The sequence below is a fragment of the Helicoverpa armigera genome, chromosome 13 (genome assembly GCF_030705265.1).
Source record: "Helicoverpa armigera isolate CAAS_96S chromosome 13, ASM3070526v1, whole genome shotgun sequence".
In the NCBI taxonomy this organism is placed as follows: domain Eukaryota; kingdom Metazoa; phylum Arthropoda; class Insecta; order Lepidoptera; family Noctuidae; genus Helicoverpa; species Helicoverpa armigera.
Window position 1 is genome coordinate 10,578,081 of NC_087132.1, and position 23,192 is coordinate 10,601,272.

General features: G+C 35.5%; 1 protein-coding gene across 1 annotated transcript in view; it reads left to right on the plus strand.

Annotated features, from left to right (window-relative positions):
- LOC110373361 (START domain-containing protein 10) overlaps positions 1 to 23,192 on the plus strand; it is a 57,533-nt gene that overhangs the window by 32,498 nt on the left and 1,843 nt on the right. The window contains exons 3-7 of the mRNA XM_049840566.2: positions 1,521 to 1,653; positions 8,644 to 8,760; positions 9,266 to 9,416; positions 12,926 to 13,090; positions 13,443 to 15,086. Of these exons, the coding sequence (XP_049696523.1) occupies positions 1,521 to 1,653; positions 8,644 to 8,760; positions 9,266 to 9,416; positions 12,926 to 13,090; positions 13,443 to 13,631 (755 nt within the window). The 3' untranslated portion in view covers positions 13,632 to 15,086. The remainder of the gene's footprint in view (positions 1 to 1,520; positions 1,654 to 8,643; positions 8,761 to 9,265; positions 9,417 to 12,925; positions 13,091 to 13,442; positions 15,087 to 23,192) is intronic.

Below are 23,192 nucleotides of genomic sequence, written 5' to 3' on the forward strand. Positions count from 1 at the left end.
TTTATTTCAAAAGCTGTGTGTTTTCAAGTGTTCGACATAAGCGAACCTTTCAACTTCTTCACATACTCTTAACATTTCCATTATTCATTTTGCGTCATACATATCATACACACATACATATAAGTATCTATATAATATAACTAGCTTCTGCCAACGGTTTCACCCGCATCCCGTTCTCTGCACGAACCCGGATAAAAAGTAGCCTATAGCCTTCCTCGATAAATGGGCTATAACACTGACACTTTTTCAAATCGGACCAGTAGTTCCTGAGATTAGCGCTTTCAAACAAACAAAGAAACTCTTCAGCTTTATAATATTAGTAATAGATAAAGATGAAACTTTTTTTTGTTTGTACCCGAAAGGCTCCGAAACTACTGGACCTATTTGAAAAATTCTTTCACAGTTGGGAAGCTCGACTATTCCCGTGTAACATGGGTTATTTTTTCTTAGTTACGGGAAGAATTTCAAGAACAAGAACGAGTGAATCCACGGGGAAACGGCTAGTCTATATTCTATATCTAATATATAAAAATGAAACCCGCTTTCCGTTGTCACGACATAAAATGAAAACGGTTTGACCGATTTGGCTGAAAATTATAGGGGAGGTAACTTAGACCCGGGAGAAGGTTTTAGGATAGTATTTGTCACCATCCGGCTACGGGTCGCGGGTGAAATCGCGGGCGAAAGCTAGTATATTTTATATGGCATACATAAAGCAAATAGGAATGCGAGCGTGCAGATGACATATGAGGGTATTTGTATGCAATTTGGTTGGTCTGTGTTGTGCGAATTTTGATGTAGTACCAAGATTTAATGGATGGCTCTATGTAGAAAACCGCTTGTTTTAGAAAAGGGTTAGGTAAAAAATAACTTTTGTAAGACTGTGTTAAACAATTGATTTACAATAGTTGAAAGTGGGTTGGCTATCATGACATGAAAATTTTATACCTGTGAGACTTTATTCACGTGCATGACTGCAGAATATTTTTTTGCCACGGAGCGCTCATTAATAAAGGCCTGTGGATCTATACTTCAGTGTGGATCAGCAATCAAATATCAAGTATGAATACAAAAGTATACTTGAAAATACTGTAAAACATGAGTGTTACTCTCAATAGTTATTAATAGATAACAATACGGCATCTAGAACATTTCACTTGTTAGTCATGAGGTAGAAATAAGCTCAAGTGCGTTTATCATTGTTTGGATAGAAATGACTTTCATTTTAGTATTTTCAATTGAACTTACACGTCATTGCATCTACATATTCTTTACTTATGTTGTAAAGAGGAAACCAGTTTTGGTTTGTTTATTTCCAGGCTCCGAAAGTATAGGACTGATTTGAAAACACTATCTCCCGATCGATTTGAAAATATTTCACTGTTGGCAATCTTCTCTGTCTTCCGGTTATATGCAATCTGGATACGTAAAGTATTTCCCACGGAACGCGGGTGAAAAGAAATAGTTGTTGATATTATTTATTTTTTAACGCTTTTAACAAGGAATAATTTTGTCCACAGTGTCATGCCCAGCGCCTCTCAAGAACCGTGACTTCGTGCTGCAGCGGTCGTGGCTGGACACGGGCGACGAGAAGATGATCCTCAACCACTCCGTCTTCCACAAGGATTATCCGCCGAGGAAGGGTTATGTCAGGTAACGACTTCAAATCTCTAGCCCGCTGTAGACTCGGTATAAAGCTAGAAATAGACTTGTTGGTCCAAGTAGTTGCTGTGTAGAGGATCGATTTGCCTTGGTTTCGATTCAGGGACGGGCCGAAATTTCTTTGTGGATTTTGGGAACTATCTCAAAGCAACCGACTATGAGAGTGAAAGCAAATGCTCGTGCTCTATAATTTGTCTTTGGTAGCTGGCTGATCTCCTTACATGAGGAAGGCTCCTTACTGTGAATCCGATCAAACTTTTTGGTAAGTCCAATACCGCATGTGCCTAATCATTCGTCTCTACTATATAGGCCAACTAAAAGTTTGCGTTGTGCGGGGGCTTCACACACAAGTAGGTATGGCACTCCCACTTTCATCACATACACTATCTATGCCTGGTCCATTCAGAACGTGGGTGAACATCCTACATGTTCCTATACACACAGTTATTTCTAAATCGAATAAAATATGAAACGATACGTGTGACCGTAAAAATATTTACCTACTTTCGAGTAGGCGTGTGTATTCGGCGAAAATGCCTCATTTCGTAATGTTCAGTGATATTATAAAAGCATGATCCCTTAAATAAAAATGGGATGTCAGTGACCCAAGTAATTTGTTACCCAGATTCGTCTGTGAAAAACTTCCCGTGAATGTCAGTGTGTCATTTATTAGAACGCCGACATTTTGCTCCATAAAGCCTCGTTTTTGATAAGTGTGTAATTAAATTCCTTACAATGTTTTTATGTATATCTTACTAATTCAAAAGTATTTCCAGGGTTAGGTGTAGTTCACTGCATATTCTTAACTGTACCTACCTTCTACGGTACCTCGATGTTCTAAAAAGACATTCCGTAGTAGGTACGGTCCATATTTTCAGCACCTAATTTCATAAGCCACTATTCTCCACCTGTGCAACCGTATATGAGCTTAGAATAAATAGAAGTGTTCAGAAATATGATCCACACCTACGTAACACCTACTTTCACGAATTAAAGCGAAGTTAGAGCGCTTTCACACTAACGCATTTTTCGTTTTCGTTTTTCCTGGTGGAGTAACTTTCTTTGTAAAAGTGGTGTACGAATGATTCACGCGTAGAAAAACTGATTAAGTCCGCTTGTGTGAAAAGCACTCAAGAGTAGGACACAGGAAACTGTCCTGCACGTGTATTACAAACTTTTCCTCAACACCACATAATTGAAAAAAACCGGAGAAAGGCTCAAAAAATCGATACAGATACCACTTAACTGCCTTTCAACGCCTTTCTATTATATTGTACAAAGGGGAATAATTTCTCAAAAACCGCTTTTGTGAGTGCTGAAATTACGCTCAGCAATTATTCCTGCCTTTGAGTACCTATCTCGCACACTTCAAACTTTTAGTCGGCCGACATTTTGTTGACTCATATAAATCAGTACGAAGATATAGAGATAGGCAGTAGCTCCTTGTAAAACACTTGTACTCCTCAGATGAATCAGGTAAGACTGGAAGCCGACCCAACAAAGGTGGGCAAAAGGCTCGGGAGATGATGATAAATCAGTATAAAGATGAATGATATTACGCACATTACAAAGATCAGGCATTCAGCCGGTATCAGAGCGACTGCAAACATTATTTGGAGTCAAGATTTTTTGAAAAAAATGTTTGCCAATTATCGGGCCAACTGTCGGCCGACTGTTTAGTCTGGAATCTGTATTGTAACTCTTAAGATTCAACTTGAAAATTGTGAAATACGTTTTTAATTAACGCTCTTTATGATTGTCTTGGCTCGACTGAATTGATTTTATTCAGGAAACTTGGCTAGTTCATGACGGGAGACAAATTAGTTTTTCTTTTAAAATATGGGATAAGTTTTTTGTTTGTAGGAAAATATTGGCGTGGTTAATTGATGAGCTTTGTACAATTTTCCGGGAAGTAGCCAACGGTTTTTATTTTATTCTACTCAGGTGTAAGGTGTAAACTTAAAGGTATATAAGATATGCATGTATGTATTTAAGTTTGTTACTCTTTCAATCTTAAACGATTGTATGGATTTCATGAAACTTGCAGACATCATAAATTAAATATCATATCATCATACATTAAATATTATAATTAATTATAGGCTACTCTTAGCCCAAGTGCAGTTCATAGTTAAAATAATACACTATTTGCAGTTATTTTATTTTTATCTCTACAAATCACTCTCTCAGAAACTATCAAATAAAGTCTGCCTTCCAATCGTAACGAACCTAATACTCTTTATTTATCCTGGTGTAACCTGATCACAACCTTTACCTAAGGAATAATGGAGTTAACTAAATTATATACGAACGCACGAACGTTTCTGGACATGCGTAGGGTTGCCACTGTTGCCAAGAATACAGAAAAAAAAATGGATATTGGCTTTCTGGTTGCGTTATCTGTCCGAAAGTGTCGAATTTTGGTATTTTGAAAAGTTGCTTTCTAGCAATTAAAACAAAGTTTAAAATTATTTTCATTCGACTATGAAGGCAGACAAGGCAGTTGCATTCCAGAGTTGTAAAGTATAAAAAAAAAATATGCAACATCCTCTTTTATTTCACCTTGTAACTGTAGTTAACAGAAAGAGTTTGTCATGAAAACAATAGAAAATCAAATAAATAGTTGTCGAATAATTTCTTCGCAAACTACATATTGTCCTTCCTCTCACAAGACTACTGACTACCTTTCAGAGGCTGGTAGCCCTAACCACGCATACGCAATGTAGGCGTAGAGTGGAGCCGGCTTCATTAGTTTATTTGCACAGTTTGAGGTTGCCACTCCACAGATAAGATAGCGAAGCGCGTCAATCCGTGACTGTTTATAGAATATATCTACAATGCAAAAGGTTACTGCATTTTTTTGTATATGTGCAGTAGACAGATAATTGAAGACTAGTCTTCTGCCAGCGTTTTCAGCAGCGTCTATAAAATATACTGTTAAAAGTCTTCCTCTATAAATTGGCTGGCACTGAAGATTTTTCAAAACTGAACAGTCTTTATGAGATTTGCACGTTCAGGCATGCAAAAAAATAAGACCAAAATATGTAGGTCTTGAAAAATATACCTAAAGTATCCTAACTGTAGCTCTGTGCCAAGCCAAGAATATGCTATGTACTATCTTTTGTATCTATATAATAAATACTTTAACATTTTTGTAAAATATTAACTTTTACAAGAAAACTAATAAACTATTCCAAGAGCAAGTAAATAACAAATTCCCTTTTTACAAGATTCTAAGTACATGATTTTCATGTAAAATGGTAGGTACTTAGATCTCTATACATTTTCGTGAATATGGACATAACATTACCCCCCATAATTTCTGTCTCGATACGGTTGGGGAGATAAACCGCTTACCTATAATGATTTTCGATCCCAAATTACGAGGAAAATGAGGTACAGTAACGTGCAAAAAGATTTTCACTTAGCAACACGAACGGGGATTATTATTTATCTTCTTTCTTATATTGTTTGTGTTTGTTGTAAATGTTGACAACTAGACGGGTTTGTTAGACAGATTTGTTATTGCCAATTATGTCTTTTGTGTAAGATTGTTTACCTACATACCCACACCACAATTAAGCAAAGTGAACCTTTATCGGTTATATTAAATCGTTCTCAACGACAACTTAAATGTGGAATTACGGAACTGCCACTTACTCATGAAAAAGGAAGATAAGGCAACGGCCTCTTTTGTAAAAAGGATACATAAGCTTCTTCAAAAATAAGTAGCGAAATGAGATCTGAAGAGGCTCACCGCGCCATAATCACCTCTAATGAAGTAACTAAATGCTAATTAGTTCCAGCCGGTGTTACAGAAGATCAGTTTAATTAATGAAAAATAAGGATCCTTAGAACTTCCCTGTTTTCCACGAAATTAATAAAGAAATAGGCTTAATGGCAGAAGCTTATAATGTTTCACTGTGGGTATTTTATCGTTTCAGTAATATTAATTTATGAGTTTAATACTTTTATTCCTTTACAGTTTCCATCGGTAGTACCTACAGTATTAGTGATTAAATATATAGATGCCGTCTACAGGCAATTTTCATCGTAATTAGATATATTTTTCATAATAGGTAAATGTATTTGCTCACAACCTAGGGAAACTGAATGCTGTCCAAAACTGGAGCAGTAATCTAAAACAGAAATGAAACGGAAACCTAATATGGCTTACCAATAGTACCAATATTCCACAACCAGGTAATCATTGTCAATAATCCGCTCGGCGACCGACAGCGCGGTTCGTATTGTCAACATCTCGACACCTTACCATTCTAATACCAGCAGTCGATGCGATCGGTGGAGTAGCTACGGTGACACTGAATAGCTGACACAAGCGCAGTGCTGTCCGGAATGGAATTCTAAAGTTGGGCCGGATGCTTTCAGTTTGCGCCGAGGCTTTTTGTTCGAAATTTTTCTCCGGCGCTACGTTTATTTTTTTCTCATTTTCCTTATCTTATGTTTGGGCTTTTTAAAGCAAGATTTTTGTGGTTATTTAACGAGAGATACTTACGAGTGTGGGGTTTTAAAGCCTTTGGTAGAAAAGAGGTCTAATATTAAAGTCCGTTTTATATTTTGGAAGGCTTTTCTTGTTTTCCATCTAATTTGTAAAATTACCTTTAAGTTTGATTCTTGTATATTTTCAACCAAACCTTATCATAATCACACTTAAATTAATGACAGGTCCATATTACACTATTAGACAACCAATGCACATACTCATACAATAAAAATCTGTTTGCCTTTACTAGAGCCCTAAAGAGGACGTCCTCTATTACCAGCTCATAAAAAACAAAAGAAACCTCCGTTTGATCCAGGCAACAGGTGTAAAGTCGACACCTGTTCGCTAGCTGTTATCTCTACAGTTAATTAAACCGAGCCGTGAATTCATTATGAAGTTTAGAGCCAGATAATTGACACTCTTCAGTCTCGCTTTCAAATTAAGATTAGCTTGTAACCTTTTTTGGGTATTAGGTTTTTGTTGTTCTATTTATTCTATTTAGTATACGTTTAGTACGTAATTTAGATTGACCTAGAATTTATTTATATGATTAAAAAGATTAGGTATACTTTAATGACATACTCTGAACAAACGTTTCTTATCATTTAGTGTGTTAAGTATTTGTACCTACTATTTACTTGCCTATTAATTTATTTTGACCATAGTATTTTTAACCCCCGACGCAAAAACGACGGGGTGTTATAAGTTTGACGTGTCTGTGTGTGTGTGTGTGTGTGTATGTGGCATCGTAGCTCCCAAACGGATGATCCGATTGTAATGCGGTTTTTTTTGTTCAAAAGGTATGTTAGTCGGGAGTGTTCTTAGCTATGTTTGGTGGAAATCGGTTCAGGTCTTCAAGGTCATCAGCTCATTTGCTAGATGTGATAGGAATGTTACACGCTCAGTTTTCTTGCAAGTATATGCGGGATCAGAAATTTGAAACACTAATGTCTTTTGGAACCACTGAGCTGGTCTGCTGATAGGGCACGAAGGTAGGAGACGTAACCCTGAACTGCCTTTTAGTAAACCCATCGAGTTTGGGCTCGTTGAATATGTCTTGACGAGTTCTCTTCATGTTTCTGATTGACGAGAACCTGATGCTGGAAATGGGATGTGGCGGATAAAACCCTGAAATGCCGGAATGAAACGGATAAACCAATTTATATTTTTGTTGAAAATCTAGAATGTCCAAAGGTTAATCTTTATTCTTTCTCAATCTGTGCAATTCTCCCAGAGCCAGTTTGTCATGAGGATTGTTAAACAGCTTCCTTTGGCCGAGATCGCATATAGCGACCCCATCTTAAGATAAAATCAATTAAATGAAAGAAGGAAAAATTAAGGAGCTCCTTTAAAAAGCATGAAATAAAATTAAATTACAAATTTAAAAAACCCCCGACCCAAAAAAAGTACGCAATAATTATGGCAAAAGGTTAAATACGCTAATCCCTATAAAAAGCAAAAAATAACTTTTAACACTACTAAAACAAAATTTTGACGTGTCGGGGGACCGCTTTTTACCTTCATAAATACTTACATAAATCTAATGATACCTACCTAAATACAACATTCGTTTAAAAAAAAAACACGTATCTCAAGTAATGAATTAGAGCGGTCCCCCGACACGACAAAATTTAGTTTTAGTAGTGTTAAAAGTTATTTTTTGCTTTTTATAGGGATTAGCGTATTTAACCTTTTGCCATAATTATTGCGTACTTTTTTTGGGTCGGGGGTTTTTTTAAATTTGTAATTTAATAATATCTTTACTGAGTAAATGTAAGTCCCTTATCCTAATCAAACGAATATCATCACTGGTTATTCAAAAGCTGTAAGGTCTATTTGTCGTTGCGACGTAGATTTATTGTGACGCTTTCTCAACCACTAATTAAAACACTGCTTAGATCCCAAGGTAATCATAAATTCAACCATAGTCTTGTTGGAAGATTTTAATAATATTGTCTTCATAAATCGTACTTTTAAAATAACTACTTACAAAGCGGATCGATGAACTAAAATGTAATTGGCTGGCTAATGAAAACCTGTGGGGTGTGTTGTTTCACATTTGCATACAACGCTGGAAGCATGTTACCACAAAATCTGCATAGCACTTTATTGGCCACTGAGAGACTGTTTTTAGTGGTACAGGTGAAAGATATTCTTGCTGGTAGCATAGTAGATAATGTAATTTATACGCCTGTCATCACAGTTATAGTTACTTCGACAACTGGTTGGTTAAAAATATCCATGTTCGGGAATAAAAGGCCATCAATAGTGTCAAGTTTTGAATTTAATAAATAAGCATTTAGCCTATGGGGCAAAAAATATACTGTGTACTAAGTATGACATTTATTGTAAATAAAAATACTTGTTTTAAGAACTAGTGTCGTCTGCTATGGAACGTGGAAAAATAAAAGTTTTCCTTCTAAAAGTAGTTATAATATTTCTTTAATCTCCTAACATTATCAAATCTCCACTTCCAGAGCCATGTCACTGCTAACGGGGTTCGTGGTGCGCACGCGAGCTGGTGCGGGCAGCTGGCTGGGCTATGTCTCCCGGTCAGACCCCAGGGGAGCACTGCCTGCGTGGCTCGTCAACAGGTAATTGAGGAGTTATCATATTTATTAAGTTGAGGAGCTTACCTACATAATCACTACCTTGCCGGGCATAGGGCATGTGCCTCGGCACCTGACTTGATTACAACGTCTGGCTAGTCAATAGGTTCTATAATGAACCTATCACTTGATTTTCTTATACAGTAGTGGAACTTGCAAGTATGAGGAGCGAATTGAGTGTGTCTACACACTACTACATTTATTTTGTGATGGAAGGAGTTTGTTAATTCAATGGTCATTAAGTTCATGGATGAATACAATCCAAATCCAAGTACCTACAATAATTTTTTTGTATATTTCACTATCGCAATAACTCTTGTAAGCAACTAAGTGGTAATCTTGTAAGAAACTACAAACTGCTGTGAACACCTTTCGGATTGTTTAATCATCTCTATTTTACTTTTCTCAACTTTGATGCTCTTCTTGGACACGCTCCCCATTCTTGCAATGAACTGTACAACTCGCACACTCAATTTCGTTCATTATCCAGGGTAACAGCCCAGCTAGCTCCTCGGTTGGTGCAGCAGCTACACGCGGCTGCTCGTCGGTACCCTGGCTGGAAGGCCCTGACAGACCTGCCGTACCACAAGCCCTGGAGACACCCTGAACAGGTCCCGCCGCATAGAATCTCGTTAGCTGATGTAAGTATTGCAGAGATATTCTCCAATGGACGAGATAGTGTATATGTATGTATGTATATGTAAAAAAATAAATAGAGCAACAATGATTGCGAATCATGACATGGGGATTACTGCAATATAATAAACAATAAAGTGCAGTCATACGGAAGAAATTGATGCAATCGATTAATAAAATAACCACTTCGTGGCATGAGGTCCAGGATTTTAAAGAATTATCTAATAAAATAAAGCCAAGCTTAACAAACCAACCAACCATCTAAGAAAATAGGATAACAGAAATAATTGCTCCTTAATTAAACTTCTACCAAAGACAAAGAGGAAATGAGAAAAAAAATAAACTAATTCGTGACATTTTCCAGAAAAAGTTCTAACGAGACTTCCTAAATCTTTTATAATGACATTTGTCATTCATTAGTGCAAAAGTAGAAGTTAGCTAACTTACAAAGTTACCGCGAAAACCTTGTTAGGGTTCCGTATCCAAAGGATAAAACGGGACCCTATTGTTTTCGCTCCTCTGTCCTCCGTCCGTCCGTCCGTCCGTCTATCACCAGGCTGTATCTCATGAACCGTGATAGTTAGAGAGCTGAAATTTTCACAGATGATGTATTTCTGTTGCCGCTATAGCACCAAATACTGAAAACTAGAATAAAATAAATATTTTGGGGGGCTCCCATACAACAAACGTGATTTTTTTGCTCATTTTTGCTTTGGAACGGAACGCTTCGTGCGCGAGTCCGACTCGCACTTGGCCGGTTTTTATATAAACACGAGCCTTTTCCGAATGTTCTCGAAGTTACTTTTGCCCTCCAAATCCCTATTACTTATCGATTATATTGTTTCGAAACTTCAGCCAATTCGATGTTTGTTTAGCAAATCGGTTTGAGTTCCTTTGAAGTGCTGTTGAATTATGAAGAAAGCAATATCTATTATTCATGTTTTGTGCCCCAATTTATAATAGGAGCTTATTACTTGTGAAGAGTTTCTTTAAGGCATAAAGCTTCTTTAAGCCCGCGTCCGATAATAGGCGACCGATTTTTTGTAGGAGAAAATAAAAGACACTGATAGCAATAGTTCAACGTACACTTCAACTTCTTACAAAAAGTTGGTCTGAAACTCCTAATCAGAACGTCCTACTAAAAATCGGTCCGATTATCTATCCTACAAAAAACCTGACGTGAGCGCGCAGCCTTAACTGCTCGTATGGCGCTAATTATAAAACAATAGAAAATCTAGTGTGTCTCATGTATATCTGCGCTCGTATATACAATGGGTTAACTATTAGGGGCTAATGCTTGAATTCCAATACCCAAAAATATAAAATATTTGCATCTTGCATCTCGGCATCCCTATTCTGAAAGTTCTCACTGTCAAACTCACTTTAGCGGCCACAATCTCACTAGTTAACGTCAAAACTCCGTTTTCACTGAGAAAGCACAACAGCGCGCTCTGTCGTGAGATTTCACAGAATAAGTTGATAAGCGAAAAGTTGTAGCAGTATTTTATAATATAGCGTAGCTATGTACAGTCGTCTATAAAAGTTGTATAGCAGTTTTGTAATTAGGAAATGTACAGTTGACCACGAAAGTTTGTAGCACAATTTTAAAGTAAAAAAATGAGCAAAATTTTGTGTAATAGTATTTTTAGGTGGTTTAAGGGTCAATTCCAACTGAAAGAGCAGCGGCCGGCAGCGGCCGTAAGAGCACGGACAATGTAAGAGCGCGGCGCGGCGCGGCCCAGCGCGCTCAATCACTTGCATTTACGGCCGCTGCCGGCCGCTGCTCTTTCAGTGGGGATTGACCCTAAGACTACTAGCCAAAAAGTGTAGGGACACATAGGTACTTAAAACTACATATGTGGTCAGCTAAATTTTTTCAGCCAACTACTAGATAAAAAGGATGTATCCGTAATTACTTTATTATATTAAATACTCAGTATATTTATACAATTAAACAATTGTCTATAAACAAGTAGGTATCAACCTTTTCATTCCACTTTTATCCATAATTTATTATTTTATATTTTTATCAATAATTTATAGTCATATTGCATGCACGTTGGACACACCTTAGATTGCCACCACGCTACAAAGTTAGCAAGTATTTTATTATGAATACAGAAAAGTATCTTGACTACCATATATTTCTACAATAACTACAGAAAACATTAGCTACAGTACAATGGTACTAAAAACGAACAGTACACAACAAAATGATAAAAAAACTCACTTTATTTCCACTTTTGTCGCTGACTGTACCTGGATCGTAACTTAAAGTCGGTCGTTAGAAATAATGCCGTGACTACAGGACATCGTGTCCACTGAATTTATTATTATGCAAATGTTTTCACCATAAAATTACGAACACCTTTCATAATACCTGTCATTGTTTTTAGGGTTCCATATCCAGAGGGTAAAAGCCCTATTAGGTTTTCGCTGTCCGCGGATAGCCGGTTGAGGGCGCGTCTATTAACTATTCAGGCTGTATCTCATTAATTGTGATAGTTAGTTTAATTGTGATGTTTTTATATTGTCGCTTTAACAATAAATATTAAAGACTAAAATAATATAAATTAATATTTCAGGGGACTTCTATACAATTAACGTGATTTATTTGCTCGTTTTATCGAAAATGGTACGGAACCCAAATTGCCCGAGTTCGACTTGCATTTGTTTTTTTTCATAAAAATAATGTTACCGTTTGTTGGCATGATGTACAAAATAATGTATTTGGGGTAACGTACTTACAAGTTTTGTAAATATATTCAATTAGTCAATATAGCAACACTTTCCCTGAAATTCAGTGCTTGTAATTAATATTTTTGTACCGAATTTCTTATTTTTTGTCTGTTACTCTTCGCGGTACAATAAAAAAATTCAATTGATTTTTTTTGCATGGATTTTTCATGCGAACGTGCTAAATGTTGCACGAGTTTGTTTTAAAACTTGAATTTCATTTAAAAAAAAAACTGCAATAAACGTATTAACAACATGAGGTTAACGCTATTTAAAACCTTGTTTGTCACATTTGCAATAAACTGTACAAACACAATAAGATCAGCCCTGTAATTAACTTAAATAAAGACGTATCATCATAAACTGCAGATTAACAGACTTTATCTTAGCAAGGTGGCATTGTGAAATTATCATCTTTAATCTTTACACTAGTTAATAATTACATGGGGTAGGTTAGCATACCTATGTTTTTTACTAGGTAAATCATCGATATATTTGAAGGCAATCTTTAATATTAGGTATGCTTTATGACTTTATTTTGCTTAAGAATTTGAATACGTACACGTACACGTCAATAAGTATTCACATGTTATTACGAATGGCTATCATTTCTCGCTCTATTTAGTGTTCTTTTCCTTTAATACGTAACACGACTGGCTTGAAGGCCGCTGAGTAGGAACCAGTATTTTACATAGAACGACTGCCTATCCGAACCCCCATCCCACATAGAACACACCATCATAAACCTCAAATTAACCAAAAACATTCTTCCTTCCAGTGCGTAGACCCCGACGCGCCACCACCTCCCGAAGAACCAAAACCAGACACATCAAAAACCAAGCTAGAAGTACCAGCCAAGGAGATTGAAAGCCACAGCGTCGAAGATCTAGGAGACATCTCCTCAGAATTCAGCGTGGAAGTTGAAGAAGACACCTTAGACCAGGTCAGTTTTTGTTGTTTACTAGCGACCCGGCTTCGCTCGGGATAATAGTATTTATCCACTATTTATTGGATGTTATTATACATATAAACCGGTTGCGTTGCTTTGAAGCTTTGAAGATTTAAGCGTATAAAGGGAGATAGGAACATAGAGCTATAGAGACAGAAAAAGGGACTTTGTTTTATACTATGTACGTACTAGTAATGTTCTAGCTAGAGCGCCCGCACACTACAAACTTTTTCTCAGCGCGATAGTTAATTTGGGCATAACGGCAGATGTTTTGTGGGCCCTAAAAACCTTCAAAAATTGCAAATTTTCAGTCTACTTTGAATAAAAGACATTCATCTTTTTTCAGGCCCAGGACCCGAAGAAAAAAGGCAAATTCTACAAGCTAGTTAAATCTATGAAGAATAGGAGGAAAAGCGTGCAGGTGGCCAAGAGTGCTGATAACCTTGCTGACAAGCCGGTGGAGGATCGCATGGAGAAGAAGAAGGGGTTCAAGTTTCATAGGAGATTCAGTCTCAGTAGAGGAAGGGAGGATTGAGCTTATACGCGTTGTGAATTAGGTAATGAGTAGGTATTGGGAAGATTGTGAACCATGTGAAAAAAGGTAAAATTGAGGCCATTCATAAGGATAAATAATAAAAGTATCTAAGACGTATTAACTAATTTTGGGTTCTTGACGACGACATTCTGAATTTCTAACCTCAAGATTTTATTTATTTCTTCAGAAAGGGACTCTAAACTACACTACTACGCTACTTTAACCTCCCCGCTCAGAAAAATTTTACCACTCCTTAGTGACGGGATGTCATACAAATCCTTCACTAAGGAATGGCTAAAGTAACCATTAAATGTCTCTGAGTGGGGAGGTAAATCCTGAAGTTGGCTGTATTACTCATATGGTTCACACTCGGCTCGCTGTTGTTTAAAAAGTCAGTTGGTTCCCTCGAAATGCCAAAAATACTGCAGTTGTTGATGTTAATCTTCTACCGTTGAAGTGCAGAAGCCAGCATATCAAGCTACTCCAATCTGTCAATCAATAATGAACCTTATCCTTTGGAGATAAAGTTGAAAATCTTTTGAAGACTAGCTTCCACCCGCGGTTTTACTCGCATCCCAAAATAACTGTTTCTCGTAGCCAGATGGTGACAATAACTATCCTATGTCTTTCTCCCGGGTCTAAGCTACCTTCTCTCTAATTTTCAGCTCAATCGGTCCTGCCATTCTCGCGTGATGGCGTGACCAAGAGATTCGTTTTTATATGTAAGGATATTTGACGGATTGTGGTTGGTAGCTTGATTTGCTGATGTCCGTACATTCTAGATGTGTATAATACGACTATCTTTCTACGTAATGTAAATAATTCAATTTATCTTATTGACATTTTTATTCACTTACCATTCATTTATCTCTGCAACCTACTTTTTGAATGGTTATTTCTATAATGCCGGGTACACACACTACATCAAAATTGGTCGAAATATTATTGTACCTAGGTAATGATTTTCAGATTTACTTAAAATATTAGTTGGACTTTAGTGTTGCTACAAAAGATTTAACAAACGTCTGTCACGTGTTTTATGTTTTTTTTTATACATAGAATCGTAACTGTATAAACGTTATCTGTTTTTTTGAATGAAGAATATTGTATTATGTTTTGTGTATGTGTGGCTTTACATCTACAATGTCCGCTGGTGTAACCACGGCATAAATATGTACCTACAAAGACTTCTGTCCAAGGTTCATAGCTTCTTCAGCAGTGTCATAACAAATTATAAGATATATAACCGTGTTATTTCTATTTACGAAGCCATATAATCATTATTATTTCTGTTTAATGCTTTAAAGGGATTGTCAGAAGCTAGTGGCCTGTCATTATTTACTGTGTGTATTTTATATGTTAAAACAGTTTTTATAGTGTATGAACATCAAAATGCTTATACGTGAAACCGAATGCATTAATAAGACATATCCAGAAGCGAACATTAAAAACTATGTAAGTATTTTTATGTCAGTGTGATTATCATTATTCAGTAATATTGAAAATTTTAAAGAGCCCGAATATAATAGATTATTTAATCATTCTTTATTTAATAGCTACATCATTCAACCTTTCCTAATTTTAATTCTAATTAGCTACATACGTCAGCATGTCAAACTACCCGAATCTGTATTCACCAATTGAATATCAACCTTCTACTATTGTGATAAGGTTGAAAATCTATCGAAGGAACTTGTCAGATTGGGGTAGGTTGGTGTTCTGTCGTCTGTACCTACCGAAATGCGTTCGATAGTACTTATAAAAAATTCGTACAGTCAACTTCAGGTCAGTGGTAACAGTTTTATAGGAAAATCGTACTTGAGTACGTACCATTGAGTTAAGGTGCATGACAGTTACCACTGATGTGCGGTCTACCATACGTTTTACATATTACAACATGCTGACATTGACGAAACATAAATAAAAGCCAGTATGTCCTTCAAAATGTGGCTTATCATTTTCAGAATTACGTGAAAACTTTTTGTCACTATTTACACTTTTTCACTACAAGATCAAAGTATTACATTATACATACATTCCGAACAAAAATGAGTAAAAAATATGGGCTATATTTAGTGGCAAATTCCTAAAAAAACGTATACAATTTCCACCTTTTCCACTAACAATGACTTGCGATTTAAATCACGTTCGTAATCGATTCTAAATCGATTGTAAAAACTCGATACCTAAGTAATGTTTGACAAAAGTTTTTTTTTGCGAAATCGAGAAAATTCCGGCTGTATATGAAAAAGATTAGCAATAATACAATAGGAGGTTTTTTAGTACATTTCGATAGGCGTTTAGTTTTTGTCTGATCAAGTTCAAGGAGAATGCGAATTACGGTCGTTCCCATATTCTATCTATCTTTCGTTTTGGTAACTAGAGATAGGTACCTATTTGATATAATATGTATGGGGCTAGGGGTCGTGGTGGCCTAGTGAACCAACCTCTCGAGTATGAGGTGTGGGTTCGATTCCAGTTCAGGCAAGTACCAATGTAACTTTTCTAAGTTTGTATGTTCTTTCTAAGTATATCTTGGACACCAATGGCTGATAAAAAGCTGAAGGAAAACATCTTGAGAAAACCTGGACCTAGTCTGAAATCACCAACCCGCATTGAGCAAGCGTGGTGATTAATGCTCAATCCTTCTCCGTGTGAGAGGAGGCCTGTGCCCAGCAGTGGGACGATAAAAAGGCTGTAGCAGTTTACAGTATGGGGCTAAAATCAAAATTCTATCTCTATTTACAGATAGATAGAATATTTGGAGCGACCGTTGGACCGTTGGACCGTTGGTGTGATAACTAATGAGGTTGAAATATGTAGGAAATTAATTCTTCAGAATTTAAAACTAAATATAAGAGTAATTTCTTAGTACTTATTTACATTACTTAGTTCAGATTTATTAATTAAACATTGCATCCATTTTATGGGTATAAAATGGATGCAATGTTTAATTAATAAATCCCTCTGTTCTGGGTAGAACTCGACGTTTTTGAACCAAAGTTTTGATGAAAGAATAAAATAATGTCTACAGTCGGGCCATTTTATCTAGGTATTTGAGTTTTATCAAAACTTAACGGTATTTTTTGGTCGATTCTGAAGAAAAGACAGTGTTTTAACAAAAGTAAGTAGTAACGCATAACCAATCCCATGACATAAGTACCTTTTATTGTAATCCTTCTTGTACCCACCTATATTTTAAGTGCATAATTTTTATAATTATTTAATTTAATCCAATATGCTGTTTTAAAATTATTAAAATTCCGCTTAGCTGATCTTATCTATACTATGGTTGCTATAACATGTACTATACTATATTTACCACGCCTTTATACTTGTAAGTTACTTGCGTAAAATTACGTAGGTAAGTAGCTTCCACAACTAGAAGGTTTAAATTTTTTAACATTGCTTGTGATGCATCCTGTGTCATTTGAAATCTCTTGACGAGCACTTTATTTTATTCTGTTGCAGCTACATTTGCATCTAAAGCAAACATGGTGTTTTCTACCTCCGTAAGTAACTTACGATAAGGCTGAAAACAGTGCTCGACCGACGGTCAGCGCTGATCGTCTGTCGACGTAGCTACATATATCTGTGCAAGTCTATGAACACGCACACAGCTACATTGACGATACGCGCGTGATTTAGTATGTGATCCGGTGGGGACGACGGTCAGCAACGATCGTCGGCCGAGCACTGTTTCCAGCCTTATCGTAAGTTACTAACGTAAGTAAAACTTACAAGTATAAAGGCGGCATAACTTATTTACTTATGTATAGGTACCTGAGTATCCTTCGTACTGTAATGCGTTTGTGATGCGTGCCTTCTGTCTTTTGAACTTTTGTAATTCTATTGGATTTTTCTAATGGATATCGTTTTCACGTGAAAAACCTGTAAAAATACGCAATCTCTGTTGGCATTGTAATGTAATAAATAAATATTCTTACAAAACTGTTTTTTAACTACAGATAAAATTAAAACAACCTTAAAATAAATAGGTCAAAAGGATTATTAGGATACTTGCGTTTATAAGTTATGCGTCAACGTATTCCTTCCACATTGCTATCATTAGGAAACGAGCCCAGAAAACTAGCTGGTTACACTGTAATTCCCACTTTGAAATATACTAAAACTCTGATCGCTTACAAAAAGAAAACCTATCACAAAGGCGACAATTTAAACCAAAATGTAATAATGCGCGTTCACGCAAAGTAAGTAATTATTCTAATTTATTCAAAAAAATAACAAGTGAAAATGATATCTATTTAGACCAGGGTTCTTGCGAAAGTGAATTTTGCAAAAACAAATGTATTCTTAATGTTAATTCTTCAATATAATCAATAGGTTTAAGGTGTGGTGTATAATTTCTGATGTTCTATGCTATGGTGTATTTAATTAAGTGCTCAATTTTGTGTAGTAAACTCGTTCTTTAGTAATGTCTTATTTTAAAAGGGAATAAAAAAGTATGGCTATCTCTCTTTAAAAGAAAACAAAATACTTATGTACCAATTTTCTATGAAAAAACCCAAACCATATCGATTTATAAAGTCGCGCACAAAAAAAAACAAATTCATTTTAAAACAAGATGTTACATTTTAGTAAAAAAATCTGAGAATAGGTACAAAAGAAATAAAATTTTCTTTACACTCTCTTAAACAAATTTTCTTCGTATTTTCACAATTCATTCTTGTTCATCAAAAATAGGGAAAGCATTCAAGGCAATAACAGTCTTATACTGTAGTTAATAGAAGTTATTAACGTTACTTGTAAAAGCTGGTACAGTTCTCGCAAAACTTAATAACTTAAATACAATCGTGTATTTAATACCATAAGAAGCATATCAATAAATATCAGATCTTAAAATTGAAATCCAAAAAAGTAATGATTAATCGTGTGAACATGCCTTTACATAAAAGATTTTCGTAAGCGAAAAAAAAAACAATAAACATATTATTGTAAATGATAGAAATAGTTACGAATTGGTGTCCCTATGACAATAAACAATCATTATAGAATTCGAAATAATTTTCAGTTAGTAATTCTACGAAAAATCTGAATAATTCTTTTTTATTCACATTTTAATATTCTCTATCTTAGCCTTTAGGTATGTGTATACAAAAATCATATCTTCTAACTTAATATTGTATACAAGTGTTCGTCCTGTGATGCTTGGCTTGTTTCAATCATTTGTATAATTTTCTATTTCGAGGTTATAGATGTTTTATCTCACGAAAGCGGGTAAGTCATAGAAAGAAGAAAGAAAGAAGACATGTACACGCACATTGTCTTTGAATGAGTCGGCAATTCGACCAATACTGAGCGCTCCCGAGCTAAGGCCATATACAGAAAGAAAGCTGGAAGAAGCTGGAAACTTATAAGCGCTTATCGGTGCGTGAAAGCGGTGGTAACCCGCGCAGGAAAATATATGGACACGCGCCGATAAGCGCTGACCGGCGCCGACAAAAGCTGAAAACTTATAAGCGCTTATAAGTTTCCAGCTTTTTCCAGCTTTCTTTCTGTATACGGCCTTACGCATACAAAGACAAGTACGTACATGTACATTTACACACACAAGTAGGACTCACCCGTTTTCGTGAGATAGAGCATCCTATATTATTGTTGACTCTGCTTCGTTAATGTCTACATTTGTTAACAAATATGGATATTCTCCGAGTGGAAAATCTGGTAGCTTCAAAATAATTTGTCTTGTAAATAATATTATGTAGGTGATGGATAATTTATTCGCACATTAGCTAGAGGTGTAGTACATAAGTCCACGTATTTTAAGTAAATATTTGATATTTTATTTAACAATTCACTGTGAAGATACTTTTGAATGCGGTTGCACAAATATTGTAATAGAAGCACTATAGTTACAGTTCAGATGTATGAAAATGAGAAAGAAGAAAACTTCAATTGTAATGAAAACATGGTCTTACTTTTTAATTTTCACAAATTGTTTTTCTTTTATACTACACAAATTGTCTATTGTATTTTCTATCCGACCCTTCACAAAAAAAGGTTCGTAACCATTCAAAGTTTAAATAAAGAACAATCTAGAAAAATCAAGGTAACAATCTCACCGATAGAAAGACACGTTCAACTCCAATCCAGACTACAGAAAAAGTCCACTCAATCCATTGAATTAACCTTTTTACATTCCTTTTTATAACGAATCAATTCGATCTATTTCTTCGCAGCCTTCTCGGGAATTTGAATAAAAACTCTATTGTTATGTAAACTAACATAAGTTACCTGTGCGTGGTATAAAAAGGAGCGGCAAAATGTGGTTTAAGAAATTTCACATATTGTTTATATGTGCTAATTAGTTAGTTTATAGCTATATGACGTGATCATATAATTCGATTTCAAACTAAAAAAAAATGCACCATTTAACTATATCAATAACCAAACCAAGCCATAGGTAAACTCGCCGTCTATGGTCAAATCCGCCATAAAAATTTGACAACTGAAAATCCGGTTATCGTTAAAATTAAATGGCGGCAAATTTTTGTGAACATACTTTGAGACTTTTTTAATGACTAATTATAAAATTCTAGCCGATGCTATAATTATTTCTTTTGAAATGTTTAGAAATTATATAATATTCGTTTGTTCACCTATATGTACGTGACATAATGTACTGCACCTCATCAAATAAATAATAGTTACGTATCACGCGTTGTGTGTTAGAGTGTTTATAGTCCTGTTACTGTTCCATTTGTTAAGCCAATTAGTTTTAATATAGAAAATATACATTATGGCGAAACTTTGTCCTTCATTTTGTCACACCTTTAGACCCACACACTGCAAACGGCTGATAATTTAATCGGGCTCATAAATCAGTATAGCGAATAGTGGAGAGTGGTGGGTGGGCGTTGGGGAGCTGTCTTTTGTAATTTTTGGCGATCAAAAATTGCTGTTTGCAGCCAAGTTTGTATAAATGATTTTAAGTTGAGTACGGTACGCACATTATAATGATCAATTATCCGGCTTCTAACAGACCGACTAGTTTATTGAATCTATAACTATTTTCAAAATAAACTCAACCGCCGTAGTTCAGTATCAGACCTTCGGTTTACAGTTTAGATAACACTAACAGCCAGTTTCTTCATCAAAAGTAAAAGCCAAAGTAAAAGTCAAAGTAATGTCTAAAGTAAAAGTAACGGTCAAATTATTTTTTTCTATTAGTTTTGCTGTCACTTTAGCCTTGAAAAAAAGAATTTGACTTTGAATTTTACTTTTACTTTAGGCATTACTTTGACTTTTACTTTTGATGAAGAAACTGGCCGTGAGTAAGTGTTCTATCTAGTCCTTGGATGTATCAGTCAGCTATCCTAATGACATGTAAGTATTTAAAGCATCACTACTATGACCCAATTTACATTGCCATTGAATAGAATTAACACATCTTTAATGCGTACAAGGAATACACTGTTACTGTTACAGTTACAGCCTTTTTATCGTCCCACTGCTGGGCACAGGCCTCCTCTCACATGGAGAAGAATTGAGCGTTAATCACCACGCTTACTCAATGCGGGTTGCTGATTTCGGACTGTATAGTCCAGGTTTCCTTTAAGATGTTTTCCTCCACCTTTTTATCAGCCATTGGTGTCCAAGTAATACTTAGAAAGTACATACAAACTTAGAAAAGTTGCATTGGTACCTACTTGCCTGACCTGGAATCGAACCCACGCCCTCATACTCGAGAGGTTGGTACACGAGGAATACACGATCTACTGAAATAAAATCCTAATGAGTTGATGTACCTTCGACAATTTTGCCCATACCATGTTAGAATAATAATTCCGCAGACTTTTCCAATACTTTTCCTGCTCCGTGTCATGTGGGCCGAGGCCAGTTTTCCACTTAACTAGTATTCTTCAGTACTAAGGTAAGTAGTTACGACACCTCATAATGTCGGGACACCTTTTCACACACGGTCGGTTAGCCCCATGGTAAGTTATTAATTAATTAACTTGTGTTATGGGTGCTAACACAACTGATAAACTACATATAGCTACATATATACATATTTATAAATACATATTGTAACACCCAGACCATGGCCAACAAGCATGCTCATCACACAAATGTCGACCGAACCAGGAATCGAACCCGGGACCTCAGATCGGCACTCTGGCATGGTGACCATTGCGCCATCGAGGTCGTCAAACCTATTATTACAAGGCTCCGTAACGTATAGGAAAATGATAGAACCTAAAAAAACAACCTGTACCTATGCTACGATCCATTAGTCGTGGTTCCACGGGATAAGATAGCATATAATGTACGAAATAATAATTTGTTGTTCTATCTATGTAAACATGAATTAAGTACTGATGAAGTACCTAAAGCCATAAAACATCTATGTATTGATAATCCTTGAACCATTTTCCCATTATTTGCAAGAGATAAAAGCAAATACTAGAACTTTCTATCTTTTTAACTCATTCACTCATTAGACTTAATTAGAAAATATAATGTGAGCTTCTAAGTAGTTGCATCCGATAAATTATTTTACATTATATTACAATCGTTTTTTTTAAGTTAACTAGATAACCAAAATTATTACAAATTCCAGAAATCTGTAAAAAAACCTTTGTAAATAGAACGTTGAACTGTCTTTAGATGAAATTATTAGGCACTAGCTATTTTGCACGGTGTCACCCGTAGGAACTGATCAACGGATAAAATGGATGATATGATGCGTATGTTACTCGGGAAATTTTTCAGATCAAAAGAATTTTTCAAATCGTTCCAGTAGTTTCGGAACCTTTAACAAACAAACTTTATAACATTAGATCCAGAAATCCGTAAAAAAACCTTATTATCTTTATAAATAGGACGATGTACTGTATTTTAATTAACTAACTTGTATATATCATTTACTTTGCAGATTAGCGTTAAGAGGATAGGCCGTGGAAAATCACAATTTAATCAAATCCATTTCGATGTAATTAACCCTCTGAAATGATTTGATCAGTGGCCTTCATATTGGATTGTGGTACTTTGTTTATCTGCGATCACACCCGGCATAGATAATATTCGCGCGCCTGTCCACGGACGATCGCGTCGTTCCCGCCGAAAAGTGTTCCACTTTCAAAAGTGACATATAATTTAAATTCATTTTATTTTTTTTATTCGTATAGTGTGTTGCTGTGTTCGATTTATAAAAAATGAAAATTGATCTCGATGATGGGGTAAGGTTTTATTCCGTTTTTTTAATTGTTTATTTTCTTCTTGGCATAATTATTTTTTTATTAATGTTTTCTTATTACTGTAGCTTTTATTTTAGTAAATGTATTTTTAAAAAGGGTCCGTTAATTGAAAAGACCAATACATAGTCAGAAGTAATTTAGGTAGATGGTTAGTTTACAATATCCGCGAAAAGAGTTGATTGGCTAAATTAGGCACATGGTTTTGTTTCTTGTGTTAAGTATTAAAAAAACTGTATTTTTGACTATAATTTGACTAAACACAATAAATCAAGTTTTATCACTGATACACGATCATAATTAAAATCCATACTGGTTTTATTTACGGAGTTAAAGTTAATAA